The sequence below is a fragment of the Mobula hypostoma genome, chromosome X2 (genome assembly GCF_963921235.1).
Source record: "Mobula hypostoma chromosome X2, sMobHyp1.1, whole genome shotgun sequence".
NCBI lineage: Eukaryota > Metazoa > Chordata > Chondrichthyes > Myliobatiformes > Myliobatidae > Mobula > Mobula hypostoma.
Window position 1 is genome coordinate 17,167,800 of NC_086129.1, and position 21,079 is coordinate 17,188,878.

The following is a 21,079-nucleotide window of genomic DNA, read 5'->3' on the forward strand; positions in this document are numbered from 1 at the left end:
TAACAGAGTTCAGTGCTAGGATTTTTGCTGTTATATACATTAGCGAGCTTGATTTGAGTATAGGAGATATGATTAGTAAATTCACAGATAACGCAAAGTTTTGATGCTTTTGACAGTGAAGAAGGCAATCGTCAGCTAAAGAATAATATTGAAGAGTTGGTAAGATAGGTAGGGAAATGGCAAATTGAATTTTATCCTGAAAAATTAGGTATTGCATTCTGGGAAACCTAAAGGCCAGGATATACACAATGAATTGTAGGACTGGAGGGAGTACTGAGGAATAGTGGGGCCTTGATATACATGCCCCATAATCTCTGAAAGCCTAGATTGACGGTGTTTAAGAATGCATAAGAGTTGATCCATTCCCCACAAACACAGCCTTGAATGTCACAGGCCTTCAAGTATACATTTAAGCAATTCTTTGTGATAAAGATCTCTTCCTCCAATCTCCTACTAGGCAATGAATTCTAGACCCCTACTATCTTTACACCTTAAAGCTTTACACCCATTACACATACACACCTATTAATTACTGTATGTTATAATGCAGAAGGTCTTTGTCATATTATCTTTGACGAAAGATGAGACTAGGTGTACAAATGTGCCATCTTACAGATACTTTAAAACTTTGGCCACTGTTTTTTGACCACTCTTTTAATGGAATATGTCCTTATTTTCTGTATCCGGATGTCACTAACTTTGTACGCTTGAATTCAGTTTGTTAGTTTTCTCCCATTCCAAGGAAAAGGAGTCCAGTTTTTCCTCAGAGCTGCATTATTTTAGTCCTGGCCCAATTTCTTGCAAATAACGGTTGTGCTCTTGCTGGCCCAATTACATTTTTCTTGAAATGTGATCAAAAATGCATTCTATACACATGCTAACAAAATTGTGCATTTCTAGCATGACCTCCCTGTTGTGTTTTTTTTGTTGCAGGAAATAATTTATGCTCATTTGACTAGATTATCAGTATAGTCAGATTATCAGTATTATCAGTAAAGCTTTCCTCTCACTGTCACAATATATGTGCGAACAACTTTATCATGCCCCCTACATTTAAATCTAAACTATTACTATGTATAACAAGAAGCAAGGGGCAGAATTTTTGTATGCTGTGAAAACACTACCAGCCTTCCAGTCATAAAAATACCTGTTAGCAATTACTCTTTGAACTAATTTTGGATCCTCGTTGTAATTCTTATGATATATAAAGAGCTAATTAGGCCCAACAGGTCTATGCTGGCCCTCATCAATCCCATGCCACAACTTTCCCAATAGCCTGTTCTCTCTCATGTGCCCAGCAGTTCTCCCATTTTTATTACAGTCCATTTACAATAGGAGCAATTTACGGTTGCTTATTAATTGATAGCCAGCACTTTATGATGTGGGACGAAACCAGAAAACTTCAAGGGAACTTGCATAGTTGCAACAAGAAGGTGTAAACAAAGAGCACCTATAGGCAAGAACCCAGTTGTTGGAGCTGTGAGGCAACAGTGCCATTTGCTGTGCTAACATGCCTGGTACTTTCCCCTGCAACTGCAGGATGTGCAGCCCTTGTTCTCAGTACCTCCACCCTCAGCACCATCCAGGGACCTAAAAAAAACCTTCCAGGTGAGGCAGTGCAGCACTTGCACCTCCTCCAACCTATGCTTTCAGTGCTTGCAATGTAGTCTGTACATAGTTGAGACCAAGTGTAGAGTAGCCGATTGTTAGGAGGGTTGTTCTGCATTGGTCATTTTGAGCTTTCAATGGGATATCATTTCATCTCTCTTCATTCTCTCCTTGGCCTTCATTGTTATAGTGAGGAGATCAAATGCAGATGAGAACAGAAGCACATTCCACTGAGGTAACCCAGAGCCCACATCCGCTTTTGTTCCTTTCCCACATCCAGCAGACTACCGGGGGTGTCCCCCTCCCTCTATTCACCTTTTTCATCACCCTCTTCACTCAACTCTCCAACTTCCTCCCCTCTCTAGCTTCCACCTCACTCGTTATTTAGGGTTATCACCCTCCTCCACTGTTCCATCATCAGCTGGCTAGCATGCCCTGGAATCCCATGTGACGTAATTTTCTGGACCAGCTTACCACGAGGGACCTTGTTAAATGTCTTGCTAAAGTCCATGTAGTAAACTTCTACTGCTCTGCCATCATCAATCCTCTTGGTCTCCTGGTTTAAAAAAAAACTCAAATTAAGTTTGTCAAACATGATTTCCCATGCACAAATCTGTGCTGACTATACTTAATCATCCCTGCCTTTTGTAGGTGAATAAAACCCATGTAAGATACTTCATTAGTTATGGCATTGAACACAAGATCAGTGAGATTTTGATATGATTTTATAAAGCATTAGCCCTCGGAGGAATACTGCGCGCAATTCTGGTTGCCGTACTATAGGAACGATGTGATTGGACTGGAGAGTGTGCAAGAGATTCACTTGGGTATTGCCTGGAAATGAGAATTTCAACTAGAAGGTACAGTTCGACCTTCACTAATCCGGCACTATTGGGACTTGAGGAGTGCCGGATTAGTGAAAATGCTGAATTACAGAAGGATCACATTAAGCATAATCAATGCCGGATTATCGAAGGAATCGGATTACAGGTATTTAGATTAGTGAAGGTCAACTGTAGTTGAAGGGTACCTAATTGTGCTCTACAAAATTGAGATCCATTGATTGGGACAAACTTTACCCATGGCAGAGATGCTTATAACCAGAGAATACAGGTTTAAGGTAAGTGGAAGTAGATTTGGTGGGAATTTGAAATCTATTTTCATTCATAGGGTGGTTTAAATCTGTAGGGGGCAATGGATGCAGGTACTCTCACAGCATTTAATTATTAGGATGACTGAACATTTAAAATCCTTATTTATGTTTTATTTTGTCATGCAAGTTAACATTTAAAATCCTTATTTATGTTTTATTTTGTCATGCAAGTTATATATAATTTGTGTTGATTTAAGTTTAGAATTTTTGTCATGTTTGTAATGTGCTATGCTACTGCTGCAAAAAGCTAATTTTCCATGGTGCTTGTATCCTCTAAACTTGAATTTGAACCCCATGACATGAAAGGCTGTGGGCCAAGTGCTGGAAAGTGGGGTTAGGATAAATATATACTCAATGGCTGGCATGGACATAGTGGGCTGGAGGACTAGTTTACGTGCTAAATGAATCTAACATTCCCCAATTCTGATCAGTGTATGAGCGGTCTTTGAAGCACAATTTTACACAGTTCAGCTTATGAACACTAAACTGCATTTTGGCTTGATCACGTCATGTGTCAATCTGCACTGTAGGGAAGTACACTTTATTGCTTTTCTTTCCTCTTAAAAAAATTCTAGTACTGGAGATTTGATTTGGAACACTTGTTTGTTCAGAAAAATGAACCCCAATAGTAATCTGCCATTGTAATAAAATGATGTTCATATATAGAATCAGGCAATTGACTGCTGCTTTGTCTGGAAATGTATATGTGCTATGGCTTGAATGGAAGTGTTTTATTATTTTTATTATTTATCATTGCTTTATCATTTTTAAACAAAATATATTTCATCTTTCAAAATCCTGACCTGCCATTTGCTTTTCTATTCAACTTTTAATTTGTTTCATTTTACTGATCATTTTAATTGAGATAAAAGCTGCCAGAATAAATCAATGTCTGTTAAGTCTATTTAGCATCATTTGCAATGCTTTCAGAGCTGCTGCAATCAGTGTGGGTGTTTGAAATTACAAATAAGATTGAAATTATTGGGTTTGGTCAGAGGGGGAGGCATTAAGTGGATTTGAATTCTGAGAGTCTCGGCTTGCTGAAAAGCCACTGCATCAAATCCACTGAATGCTGAAACGTCTATTCAAATCTAACCAGCTGTGTTCAAGTCCCAACCAATTGCAATCGTACACTTGCCTGACTTGCTCTTTGGGATCATTATGACCCCAGGTTTGTTGCTAAGCAGGATGTGCTGAATAATAATGGATACCTTTATTCTATCTAGTGGTTATTTGAGATTTTAGCTCTTCAAGGCTTCAGTGTGGAGAGGTTTGGGTGAGAGAAGACAAAAAAGCTGTAGGTAGAATTTTTTCCCCCAGTTTGTTTATTGTTTCCTCCTTTATAATTGTACAGTTACAGCAGTAGGGGTGCCAGGCAGGATAGTTGAATGCTCCTCTTGAGGGATGTGTGAAGGCAGGGAGACCTCCGGTGTCCCTGATGACTTCACCTGCAAGAAGTGCATCCAGCTGCAGCTTATAACAGACCGTGTTAAGGAGTTGAGGTAGAACTGGATGAACTCAGGATCATTCAGGAGGTAGAGGACATATGGAGAGGTAGTTACACTCAAGGTGCAGAACACAGGAAACTAGGTGACAGGAAAGGGAAAGGGGTGAAACAGCCAGTGCAGAGTAACCCTGTGGCCATTCCCCTCAAGAACCGGTATATCATTCTGTATACCGTTGGTGGGAGGAATGACCTGGCAGAGGAAAGTCACAGTGGTCAGGTCTCCGGCACTGGGTCTGACTCTGCAACTCAGAAGAGGAGAGGCGAGCTGTCGTGATAGGGGATTTGTTAGTTAGGGGAACAGAAAGGAGGTTTTGAGGACAAGAATGAGATTCCTAGATGGTATGTTATCTCCTGGGTGTGGGGGTCCAGGACATCTTGGATAGAGTCCTCAGCAGAAAGTTGCGGGGGGGGGGGTGCGGAGTGAGCACCCAGAGGTTTGGGCCATGTTGGTACCAATGACATGGGAACGAGGGGTGATGAGGTCCTGCAAAGTGAGCTCAGGGAGTTAGGTACTAAGTTAAAGGACAGGACCTCTAGGGTTGTGATCTCAGGATTGCTAACTGTGCCACGTGCTAGTGAGGCCAGAAATAAGAAGATCGTACAGTTTAACACGTGGCTGAGGAGTTGGTGTAGGAAGGAGGACATTAGATTTTGGATTATTAGGCTCTCTTCCAGGGAACGTTGGACCTGTACAGAAGAGACTGTACCTGAACTAGAGGGGTGTACTAGTTTCCCAGCAGGAAGGTTTGCTGCTGTTGCACAGGGTGGGTTTAAACTAGAATTGCAGGGGGATGTGAACCAGAATGCCAGAACAGATAGTAGAGAGATTATGGAGACAGATGTTTTTAAAACCTTGGACAGAGTGAAGAATCAACAGGTTGAGCATGGTGCAACTAATGTGCTGAGCTGTGTATATTTCAATGCAAGAAGTATTGTAAAGGCAGATGAGCTTAGGGTATGAATCCACCCATGTTATTTATGATATTGTAGCCATTAGTGAGACTTGGCTTTTAGGAGGGACAGGACTGGCAGCTCAATATCCCAGGGCTCTGTTTTAGATACGGCAGAGCAGGAGGAATTAAAGGGTGGCATTACTAGTCTGGGAAAATGTCACGGCAGTGCTCAATCAGGGCAGACTGCAGAATGCGTCTGGTGAGCCTTTATGGGTGAAACTGAGTAAAAAGAAAGGTATGACCACGTTAATGGGACTATATTATAGACCACCCAACAGTCCACAGGATTTAGAGGAACAAATTTATAGAGAGGTTGCAGACTGTTGCAAGAAACATAAGGTTGTTATATAGTAGGTGATTTTAACTTTCCACATATTGACTGGGATTCCATACTGCCAAAGGAGTAGATGGGATAGAGTTTGTCAAATGTGTTCAGGAAAGTTTCCTTAATCGGTACATAGAAATCTCAACGAGAGACCATGCTGAACTCCTAATAGGGAATCAGACAGGGCAGGTCACGAAGTGTTTGTAGAGTAACACTTCGCATTCAGTGATCATAATGTCATTAGTTTCAAAGTAAATACAGTCGGCCCTCCTTATCCGTGAGGTCCGCATGTGTGAATTCAACCAACTGCGAATCAAGAAAACCCGGAAGTGCTCTTCCAGCACTTGTTGTTTGAGCATGTACAGACTTCTTTTTCTTGTCATTATTCCCTAAACAATGCAGTATAACAACTATTTTACATAACATTTACATTGAATTAGGCATTATAAGTAATCTACAACTGATTTAAAGTACACGGGAGGATGTGCGTAGGTTATCATGGATCGGGATCGAAAAGAAAATGCAAGTTTTCTTACTAAGTAAGTCGGAACAAGTACATCTGGTATTATTTAGCGTCAGTTAGTCAAACGTTTGTCTTAGTATATAGTATATATTTTACCTTTCTATGCATATAAAATACTTAAGAAACGTATGTTTCAGCGCCGGGCTCGGGAACAGAAGTTCCAGTGACAGAGCACTCCTGAACGCGCTCTCCATCCGTGCCGGGTTGATGTGGAGGATCAAAACCCTAAAACCCAATAATTAAACCACTGCGTTGCTTAGTAATAATTGTAGCTTTAATCAGGCAGGGCCTTTCTCACTTTATCCTTTAAAATTGTTCCGATCGTTGACCAACTGTAGCCTAACGCTTTTCCATTGACCGATGGCGTTTCACCTCTTTCTCATCGCTTTATTATTTCCACTTATTTTCAATCGTGATTATTGTTGTGAACAGAAACACTGTGGATTCAGAGCTCCGCCATCGGGTCCTAATGCCCACTGCACTGAGACAGGTTAAATAAGGTCCGGGGTTCCACTGGGTCCTAAGGTCCACCGCATTAATACAGGTTTAATAAGGGACATGAGCATCCGCTTTTTTTGGTATCTGCGAGGGGTCCCGGAACCAATCCCTCGCGCATAAGGAGGGCCGACTGTATGGAAAAGGATAGGTCTACTCTGTGGGTGGCGATTCTAAATGGACAAAAGACAATTTTGATGGTATCAGAAAGGATCTGGGAAGTGTTGATTGCGACAGGCTGTTTTCTGGCACATGCGTACTTGGTAAGTGGGAGACCTTCAGAAGTGAAAGTTTGAGAGTACAAAACCTGTATGTGCCTGTCAGAATAAAAGGTAAAGATAACATGTTTAGGTTTTCAAGAGGTATTGAGGCCCTGGTTAAGAAGAAAAAGAAGGTGCATAGCTGGTATAGGCAGGTCAGAACAAATGAGGTACTTGTGGAGTATAAGAAGTGCAAGAGAACATTTAAGAAATTAGGAGGGCTAAAAGAAGGCATGAGGTTGCCTGAGCAGACAAGGTGAAGGAGAATCTTAAGGGATACTACAGATATGTTTAGAGCAAAAGGATTACAAAATTGGTCCTCTCGAAGATTAGAATGGTAATCTATGTTTGGAGCCAAAAGTGATGGGGTAGATCTTAAATGGATTTTTTGCATCTGTATTTACTTGGGAGACAGACAGAATCTATAGAAATGAGGCAAAGCGGCATTGAGGTCATCGACCCTACACAGGTTACAAAGGAGGAGGTGTTTGCTGTCTTGAGGCAAATTAGGGTTGATAAGGTGTTCCCTCGGACCCTGCGGGAGGCAAGTGCAGGTATTGCTGGGGCCCTAGCCGAGATATTTAAATGATCCTTGGTGACAGATGAGGTACTGGAGGATAGCTAATGTTGTCCTTCTATTTAAGAAAGGCCCTAAACAGCAACCAGGAACTTAAAGGTCAGTGAGCTTGACATCAGTTGTGAGAAAGTTATTGCAAGGCATTCTAAGGGACCACATAGATCAGTATTTGTATAAACGTGGACTGATTAGGGATAGTCAGTATGGCTTTGCATGGTAGGTGTGTCTAACCAATCTTAAGAGTTTTTCAAGGAAGTCCCCAACTAAGTTGATGAAGGCAAGGCAGTGGATGTTGTCTACATGGACTTTAGCAAGGCATTTGACAAGGTTCCGCATGGGAAGTTGATCAAGAAGGTTCAGTCACTTGGCATTCAAGATGAGGTAGTAAATTGGATGAGATATCAGCTTTGTGTGAGAAGCCAGAGAGTGGTAGGAGATGGTTGCCTCTCTGATTGAAGGCCTATGACAGGTGGAGTGCAGTAGGTATCAGTGCTGGGTCCATTGGTGTTCGTCATCTACATCAATGATCTGGATGATAATGTTGTTAGCTGATTGGGGGTGGAGTGGACAGCAAGAAAGACTATCAGAGCTTGCAGCGCGATGTAGACCAGTTGGAAAAATGGACTGAAAAATGGCAAATGGAATTTAATGTCGACCAGTGCAAGGTGTTGTACTTTGGTAGGTCTAGCCAGGCTAAGTTTTGCACAGTGAACTGTAGGGCACTGAGGAATGTGGTAGAACATAGGAATCAGGAATACAGGTCCATGATTCATTACAAGTGGCATCACAGGTAGATAGGATCATAAAGAAAGCTTTTGGCACATTGTCCTTCATAAATCAAAGTATTTAGTAGAGGAGATGGGAATGTTATGTTGAAGTTCAATAAGGCATTGGTGAGGCGTAATTTGGAGTATTGTGTGCATTTTGGTCATCTACCTACAGGAAAGATGTAAACAAGGTTGAAAGAGTACAGAGAAAATTTACAAGAATGTTGTAGGTCTAGAAGACCTGAATTGTAAGGAAAGATTGAATAGGTTAGAACTTCCTTCCTCGGAAAGTAGATGATTGAGGGGATATTTGTTAGCCATATACAAAATTGAGGGGTATAGATGGGTAAATAGAAGCAGGCTTTTTCCACTGAGGTTGGGTAGACTACAACTAGAGGTCTTGGGTTAGGGGTGAAAGGTGAAAACTTTAAGGGGAACATGAGGGCATGAGGGGAAATTTTTCACTCAGGGGGTCGTGAATGTGGAATGAGCTGCCAGTGCAAGTGGTGCATGTGAGCTCAAATTCAACGTTTAAGAGAAGTTTGGATAGGTAAGTGGATAGCAGTGTTACAGAGGGCTATGGTCAAGGGGCAGGTTGATGAGACTAGCTATTTTAAATGGTTCAGCATGGGCTAGATGGACCAAAGGGCCTGTTTCTGTGATGTATTTTTCTGACTCATCAGTATTTGAAATTCAGCCCACTACTAAACTTGGAGATGAAATTAGAGCAGAATCCAGTCATGCAGTCATGTGCGAATTGGGAGTAAAGTAGGGGCTGAGGACGTAACCTGGAGCACCAGTGATGAGGATAAATATGGCAGAGATGTCATTGCCAATCTGTACTGATTGTGGTCTGTTGGCCAGGAAGTCAAGGATCCACTTGCAGAGGTAGGCATTGACTCTTATGGTCTATAGCTTGGTGATGAGTTTGCTTGGAATTACAGTATTGAAGGTGAAGCTGTAGTCAATATAAAATAGTCTGATGTAGGTGTCTTTATGTCCAGAAGTTCCAGAGAAGAGTGGTAAGGCCAGGGAATTTTGTTAGGAAGGTCAAGGATCCAGTTGTAAAGAGGAATGTTGACTCCAAGGTCTGGAGTGTGGAGATGAGTTTGCTCACAATTATGGTATTGAAGCTGGAGCTGTTGTCAATAAATAGTTAGATTATAGATGTCTTTATTATTCACATGCTCTGGAGGTGAGTGCAGGGCCATGGGGATGGACCTGCTATACACCTGCTTCAGTGGTAGGCAGATTTCAGAGGTCGCAGTTGCCTGTACGGTTGAAGTTGATGTGAGCTGTAACCATCCTCTCGAAGAACTTCATGATGGTGGATGTCTGAGCCATTGGGGGTGGGGTAGTCATTAAGGCATGTTACCTTATTTCTTTGTTGCAGGGATGGTCTATTCTCTCTTCTCGCTGCTGCCATCAGGAAGAATGTATAAGACTCACCACCAGGTTCAGGAGCAGTTATTATCCCTCAACCATCAGGCTTTTGAACCAGAGGGGATAACTTCACTCACCCCATCACTGAGCTGTTTCCACAATCTACGGACCTACTTTCAAGGACCCTTCATCTCATGTTCTCGGTTGCTTGCTTGCTTTCTTTTATTTATTTATTAGGTTTTTAAAAAATTTTTCTTTTGACTATGCAGTTTATTGCCTTTTGCCCATTAATTGTTTGTCTGTCCTATTGGTTGTGGTTTTTCGTTGATTCTACTGTGTTCCTTGGATTTACTGAGTATGTATGTCTGAAAGGAAACGAATCTCAGGGTTGTATATGGTGACATATATGTACTTAGATAAATTTACTTTGAATTTTAATAGTGCAGGTGGGATCCTCAGATTGAAGTTGTTTGTAGATACCACTGCCAGCTGATTTGTGTAGGATCTAGAGACATGGCTGGTATTCCATCCAGGCCAGGTGCTTTGTGCAAGTTTACTTTCTGGAGAACTGATCTCATATCTGCGGTGATGAATGTGGATTCATATGTGTTGGAGGCTGTTAAGATAGTTGGTGACATTTATTGCCCTTCTGTTCAAAATGTGCATAAAATGCATTGAGTTCACTGGTAAGGGATGTACTGTTGTTGGCGTTGCTGCCTGACTGTTTTGTAGCCCATTATGGCATCCAAGTCTTGCCACACTGACGGCTGGTCTAGGATTCAATTTTGGACTGATAGTGTCCTTTGGCATTCCTGATAGCTTTATGAAGGCTGTATTTTGGGATTTCTTGTGTAGGTCAAGGTGATTTGGTTTGATCACTGCAGTGCTGGACTTCAGTAAGGAATCCATCTCTCAGTTCATCCATTGTTTCTATTTTGGGACACACCTGGATTGTACTCTGTGGTATAAAGTCCCTGATGAAGGTGACTCATCTAGGTTGGCTGTTGAGTCTTTGATTATGGACCAGTCTACTAACTAAAAGCATTTGTATAGAATTTCCTCTGTTTCTTCAGATCCTACTTTTCAGTTTGTGTTTGCTTACAGGGAGAAAGAGCAATGGTCAAGGTTGCTTGGGGCTCCTGGTGGGACAGATGTGCTGCTAATATTTCAGTGCCATACTCTTGCAGTTGGCCTGTTTGAAGTCACCGGCTGTGAGCAAGGATCCTGGACCTCTTGCAATTTGCCTACTGCCGCAACAGGTCTACAGTGGATACAAACTCACTGGCTTGCCACTCTGCCTTGGAGTACCTAGCCAACAGCAAAACATGTGTGAGGCTGCAGTATATCAATTACGCTTGGTGTTCAACACCCAACATCCCTTCCATATTAATCACCAAGCTTCAAAACCTGAGCCTCCGTAGCTGAATCGTTAACTTCTTTATCGGGAGATTCAGTATGGATTGATAATAATGTCATCTCCTGGCTGACAATCAATGCAAGTGTACCTCAAAGATATATGCTTAGCCCACTCTTAACTCTCTGTTCTCTCTGTATTCATGACTGTGTGGCTAAGCACAGTTCAAACATAATCTGTAAATTTGCAGATGACTGTTGGTAAAATCTCCAATGGGAAAGAGTTGTACAGGAGTAAGATAAACAACGACCTGCCACTCAGCGTCAGCAAGACCAGGGAATCGATTGAGGGAGAACTCAGAGGAATGTGCAGCAGTCCTCATTGAGTAGGCAATGGTGAAAAGAGTGAGCAGCTTTCGGCTTGTTGGTGTCAACATCTTGGAGGATCTATTTTGCTTAACACATTGGTGCAATCATGAATAAGGCAAAGCAGCAGCTCTACTCTATTAGGAGCTTGAGCAGATTTGATATGTTACAAAAGAGACTTTAGCAGAGATCCTTAGAAATTTCTATAGATGTGCAGAGTATTTTGACTGTTTAGATCACCACCTGCTGTGGGGCAGGATCACAAGAGGATGCAGAGGGTTGTAGCTTTATCACAGGCACAACTCTCCATGCCATTGAGATATAGAAACATAGAAACATAGAAAATAGGTGCAGGAGTAGGCCATTCGGCCCTTCGAGCCTGCACCGCCATTTATAATGATCATGGCTGATCATCCAACTCAGAACCCCACCCCAGCCTTCCCTCCATACCCCCTGACCCCCGTAGCCACAAGGGCCATATCTAACTCCCTCTTAAATATAGCCAATGAACTGGCCTCAACTGTTTCCTGTGGCAGAGAATTCCACAGATTCACCACTCTCTGTGTGAAGAAGTTTTTCCTAATCTCGGTCCTAAAAGGCTTCCCCTGTATCCTCAAACTGTGGCCCCTCGATCTGGACTTCCCCAACATCGGGAACAATCTTCCTGCATCTAGCCTGTCCAATCCCTTTAGGATTTTATACATTTCAATCAGATCCTCCCTCAATCTTCTAAATTCCAACAAGTACAAGCCCAGTTCATCCAGTCTTTCTTCATATGAAAGTCCTGCCATCCCAGGAATCAATCTGGTGAACCTTCTTTGTACTCCCTCTATGGCAAGGATGTCTTTCCTCAGATTAGGGGACCAAAACTGCACACAATACTCCAGGTGTGGTCTCACCAAGGCCTTGTACAACTGCAGTAGTACCTCCCTGCTCCTGTACTCGAATCCTCTCGCTATAAATGCCAGCATACCATTCGCCTTTCTCACCGCCTGCTGTACCTGCGTGCCCACTTTCAATGACTGGTGTATAATGACACCCAGGTCTCGTTGCACCTCCCCTTTTCCTAATCGGCCACCATTCAGATAATAATCTGTTTTCCTATTTTTGCCACCAAAGTGGATAACTTCACATTTATCCACATTAAATTGCATCTGCCATGAATTTGCCCACTCACCCAACCTATCCAAGTCACCCTGCATCCTCTTAGCATCCTCCTCACAGCTAACACTGCCACCCAGCTTCGTGTCATCCGCAAACTTGGAGATGCTGCATTCATTTCCCTCATCCAAGTCATTAATAAATATTGTAAACAACTGGGGTCCCAGCACTGAGCCTTGCGGTACCCCACTAGTCACCGCCTGCCATTCTGAAAAGGTCCCGTTTATTCCCACTCTTTCCTTCCTGTCTGCTAACCAATTCTCCACCCACACCAATACCTTACCCCCAATACCGTGTGCTTTAAGTTTGCACACTAATCTCCTGTGTGGGACCTTGTCAAAAGCCTTTTGAAAATCCAAATATACCACATCCACTGGTTCTCCCCTATCCACTCTACTAGTTACATCCTCAAAAAATTCTATGAGATTCGTCAGACATGATTTTCCTTTCACAAATCCATGCTGACTTTGTCCGATCATTTCACCGCTTTCCAAATGTGCTGTTATCACATCCTTGATAACTGACTCCAGCAGTTTCCCCACCACCGACGTTAGGCCAACCGGTCTATAATTCCCCGGTTTCTCTCTCCCTCCTTTTTTAAAAAGTGAGGTTACATTAGCCACCCTCCAATCCTCAGGAACTAGTTCAGAATCTAACGAGTTTTGAAAAATTATCACTAATGCATCCACTATTTCTTGGGCTACTTCCTTAAGCACTCTAGGATGCAGACCATCTGGCCCTGGGGATTTATCTGCCTTCAATCCCTTCAATTTACCTAACACCACTTCCCTACTAACATGTATTTCCCTCAGTTCCTCCATCTCACTGGACCCTCTGTCCCCTACTATTTCTGGAAGATTATTTATGTCCTCCTTAGTGAAGACAGAACCAAAGTAATTATTCAATTGGTCTGCCATGTCCTTGCTCCCCATAATCAATTCACCTGTTTCTGTCTGCAGGGGACCTACATTTGTCTTTACTAGTCTTTTCCTTTTTACATATCTATAAAAGCTTGCAAAATCTGCAAAAGTTGTGCGTCAAAAAGGCAGGATACATCATTCAGGACTCCCACCATCAGGGACATGCCCTCTTTTCGTTATTATTGCTGGGGTGGGCAGCACAGGGGCCTCAATATTTAGGAACAACTACTTCCTCTCTGCCACCAGATTCCTGAACAGTCCATGAAAACTACCTTATTATTCCTTTCATTTTGTACTATTTATTTGCTTATAGTATTTTTTGTCTTTGTGCTGTTCTGCTGCAAAACAAAAATTCATGTCATAAGTCCATGATTGTAAATCAGATTCTAATGATGAAGAGGCCCATGGTATCCTGATTCAAGGCTGTTGATCATGAAGCATAGCTTATTGAATATAAAGGATTATAGTTGCATGGAAGATTTGTGGATGTCAAGTAGACAGTCCATTCAACATCCTGAACTGGCATAAATAGAGCATCTTGAGCTGATGAAAATAGTAATATTAAATCTGTCTTTGCTGCACAAGCCAGTGAAATCGTAAACACAAAATACTGTGCAGATGCTGGGATCAAAGCAACATGCACAACACGCTGGAGGAACTTCGCAGGTCAGGCAGCATCCATGGAAACAAACAGTCAAAGTTTCAGGACGAGACCCTTCGTCAGGACGCTGATGAAGGGTCTCGACCCGAAATATTGACTGTTCGTTTCTACGGATGCTGCCCGACCTGCTGAGTTCAAACCAGCGAAGTGATTGAAGAATATTTTGAAGAAGATTTTTTTCTCTTCTAATTCTATTCACACTTATTAAACTGGCTCATTTAGTTGTATACATTTAGTTTAAAATTCTGAACATACAGAGCTGTTGTAAAAGTGCGAGGATGCTGTTTTGTTCAGAGAGGAACAGTTTCACTATTGTGCACACAGCCTTTGTTTTTATGGTCCCTGACAGAGTATCACATGTGAAATAACCCAATGTGATTCATAGTAAGATGCAATGCCAGGCCATTAGATAGCTTACAGGAATACTTGAAATGCTTCGCAACAGCTGTTGTGCATTTTGGTGCATTCTTTCTGTCATAGTGAAGCGGTGGAGAGTATTCCCACAGTGATCAGCAAGGAGGTACACTGCTGGTTTAGGCACCGTGACATCTTGTCAAGTCCTCAATCAGGGTATGAATTATTGAGTGAAAATGTCCAAAAATTTGAGGTAAATCAGATGGAAAAAAGCCCCAATTTTAAATAAAGGTTGTTATTTTTGATGTGAAATGATTACTGAGGAAATTTGGTGTACTTTAATAGGTGCAGAAGATGCAGATTTAACTGTGCGGGACTCTTGAAGTGTCCTGTAGTGTTTCATTTGAATACTTTATTGAATATTGCGTCTGAAGATAATGGGACATGGTTTGAATGCCTTAGAACTGGTTGAAAAAGAATCACCTTAGTCTGAATTTTGATGTGTACCTCAGTTTGATCAAACATTTCTGCTGCTTTATAAATTAGTGTTGCTATGTTATGCGACTAATGACACTCTTTTTCATTCTTTAGGTTTTTGCTGTAGTGTGACATGGAGGGTGCTACTGGTGTTGGAGGGACTTCAGATGATTTTCTAAGGTGAGTGTAAATCACTGACCAGTAAAGTTTCCAAAGTCACTCTCGTCAACAAAGGCTTCAAAAATGTAAGAAAGGAGAAAATTTATTCCACAACATTTTGTTTATTCTCCACCATAAATGTTGACTGACTTGTTGAGTTCCTCTAGCATTTTGTGTGTGTTATCCTCAAAACGAATTGTCTTTTATAGGTTTCATGGGTGTCGGAGGATTTGGTGCAGCAATAGGGTGCAGGTGGTACGTTGCAGAGGGAGAATTTCGGAGACAATTGTGCAAGAATTTTTGGAGTTGGTTAACAGTAATTGAATACTTACAGAGGAAAATTTGGAAAACTACTCTTTGAATCTAGATGGAATAAAAAGACTATTAGAGAATATGCAATAACAATTTGAAAATTATTGGAGCCATATATTTGGGCAAGATTGCAATGAACCATATCCTTATAGACTTTTAAGGTAGCTAAAGTTGTCCGTTGACAGAATGCACTGGTATCTATTAGCCAACCAGCTAGAAATGTGGCTTTATTGAAGTGGAGTGGGGTTAAGGTTAAGCACCAAAACATATTTGTCTTTAGGCACCATGAGTTAGAATTAATCCCTTAGAATTGTCAGCTGTGGAATTCTTGTACCTCTGGTTGGACATGTCCACTAACACAGAGCCAATGTGATTTCTGCTAGAATTATGCAGAACAAGCATGTGCTTTCACTTTCTAGTGCTGTTTTGACCACAGCATTATAATTTTGGAACTCAGTGTTTCAGCCAACATACTCTTCAGAGTAGAACATGTGTTTGCAGCAGGAAGGATCCTTCACATGCTGCCATCTTACCTTAATTTCCGGTAAGATGGTGATGTTTGATTTCATGACAGATGCTGGTGATATTAAATCTGATTCTGCTTCTACGGGGTCAACAAAGGGTGCTGCTGTCATTTTTAAACATTTTTTATGATCACAAGATTCTGCTAGACATCAAGAACTGCAGGTCTACCACATCAGCGAGTTTCTTGTTGCCAGAGGAACTGAAAGACCTGTACTTGGTGCAGATCGTGCTGCTGCTTGCATCAGAGAGGCTTCAGAAGAGTTGGTACGCGAAAGAGGCCTGCAGTCTAATAGCGAGGGACTGTCTTAGTTGCTTTTCCTGTGATCACAAGACCCTTTTGGACATTGTTAATGTGGAACACTCCAAGTCCGATTTACTGATTTATTGGCGGACAGCAGGGATGGGTGGTTGGGGACCTGCGTGGCCTCGGTCATAGTGAGGGCTAGGCCTCAAGCCACGGTGTTGCCTGTTTACAGTTGCCAGAGCAGAGGTGTTGAAGCATGAGTGCTCCTCCCTCCCTGTCCCCCAGTGTTCACTCAGCAGAAGGCAAGCTGTATTGTGGTTGACTGCAGATTTCTACGGCATTCGTTGACTCAGGGTCTGGACTATTTTTTTTGCTTGTGACTATATTTTCTTGATATCTCACATGTGCTTGCTATCTTGTATATGCTATGTGTGACTGTTGGTACTGTGTTTTGCACATTAATCGTGGTGTAACACTGTCTCATTTGGCTGTATTCATGTAAGGTTGAATGACAAAACTTGAATTGAAGTACAATACAAAGAGGATTATGCGTTATTTATAGGTTGGTTGCTATTTGTTTTTTTATCCAATTCTTTGTATTAAATGCTTTCCATGATTTCAAATTTCAGGAGCCAGGCTGCATTTGTAAGAATAAGAGCTGTAAAGGTTTTGCAGACTCCCAAGAACAAGTGAATTTCTTCCAGATGTACATTCGTTTATAAGTAATTTAATTGAAACGGTTGAGGACAGGAGCAGAGAATATGTAGAGCAGGACAAGTTGCTGGAGGAGGGATAAGAAGATTTCAGGCTGGAGGTTTCGAGGATGTTTGTGCACAAGTTTCTGACCTGAACCTCTGAGTATCGATGTGTGGGTAGTCTATGCTTTAACCTTTACTGAAAGCAACCATCCTGTTGTTTTAAAAATATAAAATCATTTAGATGAGAATTGCATTGCCAGTGCCTGTCAAGTGGGCCATGTCAAAGAGCTTAAAGGATCTGAATCCATTCAGGCCAGAAATAGAGAGGTGTAACATTTCGAAGTTTACAGGGCTGTTGTTTAAAAGTCCTGAGAGATTCTTCACAAAGATGATCAACTGTACTTATTTTGTTGCTAGAGAATAACAGACAGAGTGGTCACGCAGTTTTAACAGTACTGGCAACTTACCTGTGCTTCAGATGTCAGTGATTGCACATACTGACTCTGCCCTAATATAGAACCAACGTTCCACTCTCTAAACTTGGAGTTTGTATGACCACAGGTTGAGAGTCTAGTACACTTTATTGTATAGCAGTTGTCATTGAAACCTCACAGCAAACTGAAATTTTGTTACTAACTAAAAAGGCTGTTAACTAAATCTCTAGCTGTTGAGTCCAGCGTATAACCAATATGTGATTTTAGCAAACAACAGGAATTCTGCAGATGCTGGAAATTCAAGCAACACACATCAAAGTTGCTGGTGAACGCAGCAGGCCAGGCAGCATCTGTAGGAAGAGGTGCAGTCGACTCGGCCTGAAACGTCGACTGCACCTCTTCCTACAGATGCTGCCTGGCCTGCTGCGTTCACCAGCAACTTTGATGTGTGTTGCTATGATTTTAGCACACTTGTGCAACAACTGCTAATGGAGGAGCACCACAGTATGCATTATACTGAGTGCCTCATACTATACAATCTTGCCATCATCAGTGTGTAGCTTTTGCCTTCACCTATTTCAAGAATTTAGGAATGCAAGAAGTGTGGGCAGAAATAGACCATTGATTCTCCAGACTGTCACTGCCATTCAGCTAGATCATGGCTGATCTTCCACTTCAGCCTTCAGCACTGTAATTCCAAGCAAACTCATCTTCAAAGTCTTAGAGCTGGGACTCAACACCTCTCTTTGCAACTGGATCCTTGACTTTCTGACAAATAGACTACAATCATCACATCATTGGTGTTGAGCTGGGGGGGTTGATAGCTTCAAGTTCCTTGGAGTGAACATCAACTGCTTGTCCTAGTCCAACCACGTAGCCAAGAAATTTTGCCAGAACCACGACTTCAGGTGGCTAAGGGTATTTGGCATGTTCCCTTTAACTCTCACCAATTCCAATCAATACACCATAGAAAGCCTACTATCCAGATGCATCGTGACTTGCATCTGTCATGCAACTGTTCTGCCCATCACAAGAAAATGCAGTGTTGTAGACATAACTCCGTATATAATGATATAATGGAAGCTGCCCTCCATTGGCTGTTATAACTTTTTGCTGTTTCAGTCAAGCAGCCAATTTAATCAAAGACCCCACCCATCCTGGACATTGTGTCCTCCCCCCCCCCCCCCCATCATGTAGAAGAAACCAGTGTTTGAAAGCATGTACCACCAAGCTTAAGGATAGCTTCAACGCCACTATTGAATAGTTCCCTAGTATCTAAGATGGGCTCTTGACCTCAGAATCTCCTTCATTATGAGCTCGCACCTTATTGTCTGCCTGCAGTACACATTCTCTGTAACTGAGACTTTATTCTGCATTCTGTTGTTTCCCTTATACTATGTTGATCACTGTAGTAATGAAATGATCTGTATGGATGGCATGCAGTGTTTCCACCGTATCTCCCTACATGTGACAATAATAAACCAAGGTATCACATTGAAGTCCATTTTCATCTGCTATCCATTGACTCCGCATTGGAAGCCCTCAGATGAAGTGAGTTCCAAATGTTTATCTTCCAAATAAAGAAATTCGTCCTCTTTTCAGTCCCAAATGGCCTAGCCCTCATTTTGAGACTGACTCCATAGATGCAGCATCCTCCTTTTATTTCTGCTATCCCAGAAACCTGTGTAGTGATTCTTTTCTATATCAAGTATATCCCTTTTTAAGTTTAAGTTCAAGCTTAATTGTCATTCAACCATACATGAATACCCATGAGTACAGCGAAACAAAACAGCATTCCTCCGGGGCCAAGGTGCAAAACACAGAACCACCAGTCTCACACAGCCCAAGACGCACATAACACACATCAAGTAGCAGTGAACATCAACTCAAAAATATATATGTGGCTGATGTCACCAAATGACGTGTCTTGTAAGTTTGATGATGCATGGGTGCAAGAACAAGCCCTCAGTAGTCAACAGATAAACATAAGCAATCAATCCAGCTTGTCTTCCATTTAGTGAACACTGGAGAAGAGTCAGTCCCCAATCCAGCATGGACGCCATGCCACACTGCTTCAGGCGTCTCCACTCCTGGATGCTTGCAACAGGCAAGCTTGCGGCATGAGGCCTAGTCCTTGCTACAGCCAAGCCCACGCAGCAGTCTTGCCGTCCGTCTCTCCAATAAACCAGTGAACTGGACTTGGAGTATTTTGCATTACCAGTGTCCAACAAGGTCTTGTGATTGTAAGAAAAACATCCAAAATAACCACTCACTGTTAGACTGCACACCGCCTTTGTGTACCTAATCCAAGACCTTTCTGTAACAGGCAGTAACACGGTCTGCACCAAGTTCAGCTCCTTGAGCTCCCCTGCTATCAAGCAACTCTCTCATGAAGTACACCTGCAGCACTTGAAGTTCTTAATGTTCAGCATAGCCTTGCAATTGTAAAAAAAAGATTAAGCAAGACAAAAGCATGTTTGGTTGTCCCTGGAGAGGCTACTGGGTCGGAGTGCGCCACCACCTTACCGGAGGTCTATATGTATTTGGTACAGATACAGGTAAGGTATTCTTATTCCTTTGTCATAATCTGACTGATGGGCAAAGGAGGCTGAAATGACCAGCTCGTCTAATCTTGCTTAAATTCTTGCAAAGGAGGTTGCCTAGATTTCCTTATTTTCAATGTGATCTCACCACCAAGCACATCTACCCTTCTCCTCTCTGCTTTCCACAGGGGTTGTCTCTCAATGATTCCCTTGTCTGCTCATCCTTTCATGGGGCATGCTAAATGTTACACCTGCCAGGTGAGGCAGCGTTGCCCATGTGAGTCCATCAGTGTCACTTATTGCTTCTGGTGCTCCTGGTGTGACTACCTTTACATCAGTGGAACCAGACACAGATTAGAGGATGACTTTGTCAAGCACCTTTGCTCTGTCCACCACAACAGCGGGATCTTCTGGTGGGCAGCCATTTTAATTCCACTTACCATTCCTACACTGACAGGCCTGTTCATAGCTGCCTCTGTCATTTTGAGACCAGACGCAGATTGTAGGAGCAGCATCTCATATTCGATCTTGGTCATCTCAATCTGAATCCATGATGATTGATTTCTCTACCTTCCAGTAACCACTCCTTCTATTCTTTCTCCACACCCTCCTGTTTTTCCTTATCCCTGTGGCTCCAAAACTCTTCTTTCCCTTCACCCACCCTCACAACCTGTCATTCGCATAAACTTTCCTACCTCTAGTTTCCTACCTTCATTCCACAGTTTACTGTCCTCTCCTGTCAGATTGCTCCTCCACCATCACCTATCACTTCCAATCTTTTTACCTTCCTACCATTGATCTACCATATACCAGCTCGTACTCCTTCTATCCCCTCCCCCCCAATCCATTTATTCTATCCTCTGCCTTCTGCCTTCTTTCCCATCCCGATTAAGGGTCTTGGCCTGAAATGTTGACTGTTCATTTCCCTTCATAAATGCTATCTGATCCACTGAGATTCCTCCCAACATTTTGTCCATGTTGCCCAGATTTCCTTGTCTCTTCCTCATCTCTGTGGCAAGAGGATTTGAATACCGGAATAATGATATAAAACAAAATTGCTGGAGGAACTTGGCAGATCAAGCAGCATATTTGAAGGAAAAAGATTGATCAATGGTTTCTTGTGACCCTGCATCAGGAATCAGGAAGTATGTAGGATTCTTTCTACTGTGTACCTCCAATAGCAGTCAATGCACAGAAGGTGTGCTCCAGCTGGCTAATGATTTTCTCTCAGATTTTGCTAAAATTACTAAAATGTTTCTTTTCTGAGAGTTATGAAATATCTGCTACTGTCCAACATTTCAATTCCTTTCCCCAGTCCTTT

General features: G+C 42.2%; 1 protein-coding gene across 6 annotated transcripts in view; it reads left to right on the forward strand.

Moving 5' to 3' along the window:
* The window catches only part of LOC134340898 (rho GTPase-activating protein 32-like), a 576,830-nt gene that overhangs the window by 141,417 nt on the left and 414,334 nt on the right, over positions 1–21,079 (forward strand). For all 6 annotated transcript variants that reach the window (XM_063038475.1, XM_063038474.1, XM_063038478.1 and 3 more), the window contains one exon: positions 14,958–15,023. In XM_063038475.1, coding sequence (XP_062894545.1) covers positions 14,977–15,023 — 47 coding nt within the window. In that variant the 5' untranslated portion in view covers positions 14,958–14,976. The remainder of the gene's footprint in view (positions 1–14,957; positions 15,024–21,079) is intronic.